Source organism: Herpailurus yagouaroundi, unplaced genomic scaffold (genome assembly GCF_014898765.1).
Source record: "Herpailurus yagouaroundi ecotype Mexico unplaced genomic scaffold, PumYag 254, whole genome shotgun sequence".
Classification (NCBI taxonomy): domain Eukaryota; kingdom Metazoa; phylum Chordata; class Mammalia; order Carnivora; family Felidae; genus Herpailurus; species Herpailurus yagouaroundi.
Genome location: NW_024412471.1, coordinates 636982 through 645283, shown reverse-complemented (window position 1 = coordinate 645283; position 8302 = coordinate 636982). Strand labels below are relative to the sequence as shown.

The window sequence follows — 8302 nt, the reverse complement described above, 5'->3', positions numbered from 1 at the left end:
TTAGAGTGGGAGAGAGCCAAAGCATAAGAGACTGTTGAGAACTGAGAGCAAACTGAGGGTTGATGGGGGGTGGGAGGGAGGAGAGGGTGGGTGATGGGTATTGAGGAGGGCACCTTTTGGGATGAGCACTGGGTGTTGTATGGAAACCAATTTGACAATAAATTTCATATATAAATAAAAATAAATAAATAAAAAAAAATGAAAGATGGTTAGTACCCTAGGGAAGAATGTAAAAAAAAAAATAAATAAAAATAAATAAATAAATAAAAAATAAAATGCAGATCTAATTATGTGACTTCTCTGTTTAAAACCCTTTGTTGGTTCTTCCTGTCAGAAGATAAGAGGAGTTAAGGTGGCAGAGTGGTGGGGAGATCCTATGCTTACCTCATCCCTTGAGACAGCTAGATAAATATCAAATCATTCTGAACACCCAAGAAATTGATCTTAGGACTGAGAGAGCAAAACTGCACATCTAGAGGTATAAAAATGGTCACATTGGGGAAGGTAGGAGCTGCGGAGATGTGATTTGGGGGAGAAGAGAATCTTGGATGCTGCGGAGAGCAGGGAGCCCTGATCACAGAGAGGGGTGTAGAGAGAGAGCAGCACACAGGAGACTGCACAAGAGAAACACTTTCCCAGAATCATTGACTGGGAGAGTGAGAGGGGCTGATTATTGTGAGTTTTTACAACCAGTGGAGCTCAAAGGCTGGGGTTTTAGAAGTCCATGTCATGGAGGGTGTGGAACCCAGCAGGCACAGTGGTGCTCCCATGGAGGAGGGCGGAGGCCCTGGAGCACACAGCATGGTCTGAGGAACCTCTGAGTTGCACTGGGAGAGAAGGTTCCTCTTCTTGGAGTGCATTCGGGAGAGTTGGCACTGTCTCTCAGGGACAGAAGAGCCAGGGGATGCCATTGTGCTGTCCTGTTCATTAGCATAGGGGCAGAGACACCTGCTGAGGGCTGCTAACCTGGACGCTGGTGCTTTGCTGTGTTTTACTCTAAACTCCAAGCCCCTGTGTGTTTGTGCAACTGCCCTTCTGGGACAAATGGGCACCAGCCACAGCCCAGTGAGACCCTTCTCATGAGGATCATCGAGGGTCCATGGTGCACTGGATACCTAAAATTTGGAGTTCCGAAACTCAGCTGGTGTACCTGAGAGAAAACACAGGTGCACTGTGCTGCAGGGCAAGCAGACAGCCCCATCACAGACAGGATTGAGGCAGGGATATGAGGGAGGCCAGCACAGACAGGATCAAGGCAGGGATATGAGGGAGGCCAGTGCAGACAGGATTGAGGCAGAGATAGGAGGGAGGCCAGCATAGATAGGATCGAGGCAGAGATATGAGGGAGGCCAGCGCAGACAGGATTGAGGCAGGGGTATGAGGGAGGCCAGTGTAGACAGGATCAAGGCAGGGGTATGAGGGAGGCCAGCACAGACAGGATCGAGGCAGGGATATGAGGGAGGCCTGGGACAATGAGAGGAGATTGTTCACTCTCGTGTGAGAGCTTCCCAGACAGTAGCAGTTGTGAACTCCCCTCTCTACAGATGAGGAGGTGCTGGTGCCACTTTTCCCTCCCTCCCAGACTAACTTTTGTGAGCAGCATGGGGCCCACAGTGGAGGCTTGAGCCTCTTACATCAAGGTCCCCTCTCCTGCACTCTGCAGATACTAATGAACTAGGGCAGGTGTGTCTGAGAGCCAGAGAGGCAGTGAGACCCTCCCTCAGAAGGCCAGCACGGACCACACACACCAAGTCTACTGACCATAGAGTGCTAAAAAACTTCAGTTCTAGTGAAAATAAGATCAGGCCTCTTTTAACAAGCAGACCAGAGCACACCTAGTTAAAACTCGCCACACACTAGACAAAGTCCAAACATTCTCCACGACAGGCAAAGAGAAGCTCTGCAGAGGACTGACCTGAGGGAAAGAACAGCCAAAACACAGCAGCAGAGTGCACACAGCACACACCAAAAACATTTCCTGAAGCACCAGCACTCTCAGGAGCAGGAAACATAGCTACTGTCGAAAGAACAGAAGATAACAAATGTGGGTGAGGATGTGGAGAAATTGGGACCTTTGTGCACTATTGGTGGGAATGTAAAATCATACAGCTGCTGTGGAAAATAGTATTGTGGTTCCTTAGAAAATTAGAAATAAAATTGCTATATGATCTAGCAATTCTACTTCTAGATATGTAGCCCAAAGAATCAAATCAGGATCTGACAGAGGTATTTGCACACCCATGTTCATAGCAGCATTATTGTAAATAGTCAAAAGGTAGAAGCGAACTAAATATCCATAGAGGAATGAATAAACAAAATGTGGTATATACAAAGAATGGAGTATTATTTAGCCTTAAAAAGGGAGGAGATTCTGATACATGCTACAATATGGATGAACCTTGAGGACAGTGTGATAAGTGAAATGAGCCAGTCACAAAAAGACAAATACTCTATGATTCTATATGAAGTATCTTAAATAGTTAAATTAATAAAAACAGAAGGTAGAATGGTGATTGCTAGGTGCCAGGGGGAGGGGGAAATAGGGAGTTATTGTTTAATGAGTATAAAGCTTCAGTTTTGCAAGATGAAAAAGTCCTGGAGATCGGTTGCACAACAATGTGAATACACTGTATACTACTGAACTGTGTCCTCAGAAATGGATAAAATGATAAATTTTATGTGTTTTTACTATAATTAAAAAACATCAGTCTTCTTACTGTGACTTCCAAGATGCTACATGATCTGATCCCTGCTTAATTCTCAAAAATTATCTCTTGCAAACTGTTTTCCCAACCTCCACCCCTGCAACCCCTACACCCCAGGGCACTTAGGGTTGGGAAAAACTTAAGGGATTTGGTTAGAAAATAATTTTTGGCTTTCTTATAGGAATAGTGAGGCTAGTTAATTACTTCAAACTTCCTTTTTTATATCTAATTCCTTAAAAACCATTTACACCTAAGCCTTCCAACAGAGTTTGTATCATCACCTCACTATAGCTGTTTCCAAGTCAAATGTCGTTACTAATTCAGTGAACATATTTCATTCCTCATTTTATTTGACCATTCTAGGGTACTTGAACTGTTGAAATGTTGATAACACTCTCTCCTTTTCATTGAAAAGTACATAGAAATCAGAATCAGGTTTCATATCTTGCTTCTACCGCCTATTTGTATGTGACTGTGGGTGGCTAATGGTAGGTTTTCTCGATATTCTATCCTTGGTTCTCACTCTTCACCCTCCCATTTCAATCATTCCTATAGCCTCATCCATAATGGCAAACATTTATTGAATGCTTATTATGAGCTAGGCACCATCTTAAGTATTACTCATGTATCACCTCAATTTTCACAACCATGTTAAGGTAGGTACTTTATTATCTATAATTTTTAGGTGAGGATACCAAGGCATAGAGATCTTGAGTAGTTGCTCAAAGCGCACAGAATATTAATGACAAAGCTGAGACTCTCCCTAGACAGCATTTGGCTCCAAAGTCTGTATTTTAAACAGTTCAGTAAACTACTTCTGTGTGAATTGCTCCGATATGAGCTCTTGTTTGATGTATAGACACACATATCCATTTGTTCAGGAAAGCTCTGCCTGACTCTCTCTTGGGACTCTCAAGCTCACAGTGTCCAAAATGGATCTTACCGTTTTTCCTTCTCTAATCTTACTCTTTACCTCATTAAATGACCTCATCCTTCATCCAGTTGCTGAAGGTAGAATCCTAGGAATAACCTTAGATTCCTTCCCCTTCTCTACCTCCAGATTCAATTGATGACCAAATTCGGTTGACTTCATTGTTCGTATGTTACTGTCATGAAGAGTGGTTCACACTCTTGTATTTCTCCCTTGCACCATTGCCCTCTCACAGACGGGCCTCTTTACCTCTCGTCTTCTCTAGGATAGAGAAGGTCCATACCATTTGATGTAGACATTTGATTAAGGAATTTCTCTGCTCACAATTCTTCTGTAGCTTATCTACTGGGTAAAATCTAAATAACCATTTGTAGTGAGAATTATAGAACAGTGTTTTTAAAACTATTTAGGTGTGAAAGATCAGGATTTACCTTTCTTAAAGGACTGAGACTTTCTGAAAAATGGTCATTATTGACAATAGCTGAGATATGGAAGCAGCCCAAGTATCCATTGATAGATGAATGGATAAAAAAAGATGTGACACATACACACACACACACACACACACACACACACACACACACACATATGCGTACACACACATACCTACAATGGAATATAACTCAGCCATGAAAAAGAATGAGATCTCGCCATTTGTAACAACATAGATGGACCTAGAGGGTATAGTGTAAAGTGAAATGAGTCTAACAGAGAAAAACAAATACCCTAAGATTTCACTCCCATGTGTATTTAAGGAACAAATGACCAAGGAAAAAAAGATACCAAAAAAATTGCCCTTAAATACAGAGAATCTAAAAACACAAAACTTGTAGATATAGAGAACAGAATGGTGGTTGCCAGGGGGAGGGGTGTTGAGAGTAGGTAAAATGGATGAAGGGGCTCAAGAGGTATGAATTTCTAGTTATAGAATAAATAAGTCATGGGGATGTAATGTACAGCATGGTGACATAGTCAGTATTGTAGTGCATACTGAACGTTGCCAAAAGAGTAAATCTTTAAAAAGTTTTCATTGTAGGGGCACTTGGGTGGCTCAGTTGGTTAAACTTCTGACTTTGGCTCAGGTCACGATCTCATGGTTTGTGAGTTCAAGCCCTGCATCAGGCTCTCTGCTGTCAGCACAGAACCTGCTTCAGATCCTCTGTCCCCTTCTTTCTCTGGCCCTCCTCACTGGTTCTCTCTCTGTCTCTCTGTCTCTAATAAATAAACTTAAAAAATGTTCTCATTGTCATAAGGAAAAAAAATTATAACTTTGTATGGTGACAGATGGTACTAGATTTATTGTAGTGATCATTTCATGGTGTACACAAATATCAAATCATTATGTTGTGCATCTGAAATGAGTATAATGTTACATGTCTAGTAGACAACTAAAAAAATTAAGGAGAAAAAATAAAATGTTTCCAGAAAGTCATCACTTAAAAAAAAACCAGAAAAAAAAATATAGAGGACAAACTAGTAGTTGCCAGAGAGGAGGTGGGTAGGGGATTGAGTGAAATACATATGGGAGATTGAGGGTTCACTTATCTCAATGAGCAGTGAGAAATATGTAGAATTGTTGAACCATTATAGTGTACACCTGAAAGTAATATAAGACCACAAGTTTATTATTCTTCAATAAAAAAATAAAAGTGGTCAAACCTTGAATATTGCACCACTGCTAAATTGTTATAAAAAGTTTCTAAATCTTCACCTTTATTTATTTTTTTTTTTAAATTTTTTTTTCAACGTTTATTTATTTTTGGGACAGAGAGAGACAGAGCATGAACAGGGGAGGGGCAGAGAGAGAGGGAGACACAGAATCGGAAACAGGCTCCAGGCTCTGAGCCATCAGCCCAGAGCCCGACGCGGGGCTCGAACTCCCGGACCGCGAGATCGTGACCTGGCTGAAGTCGGACGCTTAACCGACTGCGCCACCCAGGCGCCCCTAAATCTTCACCTTTAATTTCTGTGCTTACCTTGCTCTGCACCAAGAACAGTGTGCAGACCAACAATGGAAGGCAGGCCCATACTTTAAGAAGATTTGTCACATGAGACTGGCTGTGAAGTCTGATTGTGAATAATAAGCCTGTGTTGGTCTCTTTCACTTCCCTATTCTACTGCTCTGTATCCCTCTGTCCATCAGATAAACTTGCCATGGATTGGTATACTTTGGAGGAAGTTTATGTGCAGGTAAGAGCGAGCTAGGAAAATGTCTGCACCTTAAGAGTGTCCCAGTGAAAGAAAAACTCAGACATTTAGTTATTTTGCATGAAGATCGTTGATTGACATGTGAGGGAGTTGGCTGATTGAGTTGAGGAACAGTCAAAAACACGTTTCATAAGGGAAAGAGAGGACAGAAAATTGTAACTGGGATTTGCCCAGTGAATCTTGCTTGTATCTTTTTGGCTAAACCATTTTCTCTCAGCTAGCAAAGAGGAGTGTCTGGTGATTCCCTTGTTGAGTGGACAGAGATATGAAAGAAAACAATTTCAGTTGTCTATGGGTTCTTCTGAAAGTGCTGAGAGATATACATACCTGGCTATCTCTGTTGTAATGACTGTTCATCATTCCATCAGTACCTCCACCTAAGTTAGGCTAGGTCTGCACTGTTTCCCTCATTGTAATTTCTAGTTCTTCAGCCTGTTAGTTAGGCCTGACTCCTCTAGGGAAGGGCCTCAGAAGCTGAACTAGCTGGTTATGACACTGGAGGCAAGGTGGCAAATTGTGCCACAGAAATGGAGAGAGGAATTGTTTTCACATTCCTGATGGTGCAATTCAGTGAGGCCTGCACAGCTGGTACCTTCTATAGGTTTTGCAGCTTTGGTAGGGGTACCTGGGGACAGTACTTCAAGCAGGGAAGGAGGAAGCCAGTAGGGGGTAGTGCCCCCTTCCAGTGGCTTGTGGAGAGCAAGCATAGACAGAATATTGTTTGAGAACACTTAGAAAAAAATGAGCTTGTTTGTTGCTTTTCATTAAATACCTGTCCACATTGGGGATCATTTAAACCTTGGCCGTTAATTTCACTTTATCTTGATCTGTTCAAGTAAAAGTGAAGGAGAGATAGCTTTTGTAAGTTTTATAAAACTCAGAATTAGGAGACTTGAGGACTAATTGCTGTTTTGGTATGGATTATTTGTGTGACACATGCATCTGCAGAATGGGAGCACTGGCTTAGATATTCTCTAATGTGCATTCTGGTCTGATGTTATGGAGAGGGAAAACTTGGGTATGGTTCTCACAGAGGGATATTGCTTCTAATGGTAGAACTTGTACACATTTGTACTGTTCTTTCTTTATTTCTTCACCTGCCAGCATCAACTCTTTGTGTTTTCTTTCCAGGGCGGAGAGGGCATTTTCTTTGTTGCTTTTCCTTTGTCAAAATATTTCAGCAAAAAAGTCTCTGCTTTCATTAATCTCCATTGGAAAACAGCTCCTAGTGTCTTTGGAAGAAGGACCTGTGGTTAGTAACTTCTGTGTACTAATCATGGTTTGACTTGGCTAATACCCACTTGGGTTGATGTTTGGGTAATAATTATGGTGTGATTCACGATTAAGCTAAGCCTTTTTTCAACCTGAAGGTGATTGTGTGGGACAATGATTATGTTAAGTTCTTTTTTCCTTGGGCTCCTTATTACTTTTGCATGGTGTATAATTGCCATTTGGTCATATGCCTTTTTAGCGATATAAGAAAAAGACGTAATTTTGGCTCTGGGGAAGTAAGTTTTCTGGGATCTATGACAAATAAGCATAGAAGAGACACATTATGACATATGCCCAAATGTTTATTTTGAATCTTTATGCAATTCACTTTTTCGATTTTAATGAAGCCAGAATAATATAGAATTCCATTACAAGGATAGTCCAGAAAGATGTACTGAGCCCTGATAATAACATTGGAGGTTTGGCCACTAGAACAGTGATTTTATAATTTTTGCCACTAGAAGAGTGATTTTATAATATTTTTCACAAAGATCAGTGCACAAATCTACAAAGTTCCTAAAATTTAAGCTCACAAAAGAAAAATGCTTACTTCAACCCCAACACCCAAAATACTGTGTTTTCCAAATTTAGGTCTAAATAACATTGTTTATTCCCATTCACCATTTCCAAACAAAGGCATAAATCTTCTAGAGAATAAACTAAACTATGCCCAAGGGAAGAAATTGTGTAACTTATTCAAAATAAAATGGTAATGTAAACCCTTTGGAAGTATAATGAGAAGTTTCTTGATGCAAAGTTATGTCTTGTTTCACTTACCTACTCTCAGTATTAATTATTTTTCTATTGGGTTCTCACTCATAATAATAATATCTTTCTAACTGACCAAATCCCAACTGTTTTGATTTATCACTTGAATGACCGTATGTTCCTGACTGCATATTACTGTCTGATATATTGGATGTTATAAATTCATCTCCAGAGTGAGGTCTGTCACTAAATGCCATATTGGTGCAATCATAACTTACACGACCATACTGAGACTGTCCAAAATCTGAATCAGACTTCCTGGAATTTTCTCTCTGCCCTGGAGGAGACACTGATTTCTTGTAGAAATAAGACCCTGAGTTTTCAGACCTGCCACGTACATTGTCATGTTGTCTTCTTTGACTGGAACTGGGCCGTTCCAAGACTGACCCTGACTGAGTATCTGAGTCTTCTGATTGTC

At 40.9% G+C, this 8302-nt stretch overlaps 1 protein-coding gene across 1 annotated transcript in view; it reads right to left on the bottom strand.

Moving 5' to 3' along the window:
* Window positions 1-1856: 1856 nt before the first annotated feature.
* The window catches only part of LOC121020994 (filaggrin-like), an 11267-nt gene continuing 4821 nt past the window's right edge, over window positions 1857-8302 (bottom strand). Inside the window, exons 4-5 of the mRNA XM_040461101.1 lie at window positions 5613-5665; window positions 1857-1915 (exon numbers count right to left, since the gene is read on the bottom strand). Coding sequence (XP_040317035.1) covers window positions 1857-1915; window positions 5613-5665 — 112 coding nt within the window. The remainder of the gene's footprint in view (window positions 1916-5612; window positions 5666-8302) is intronic.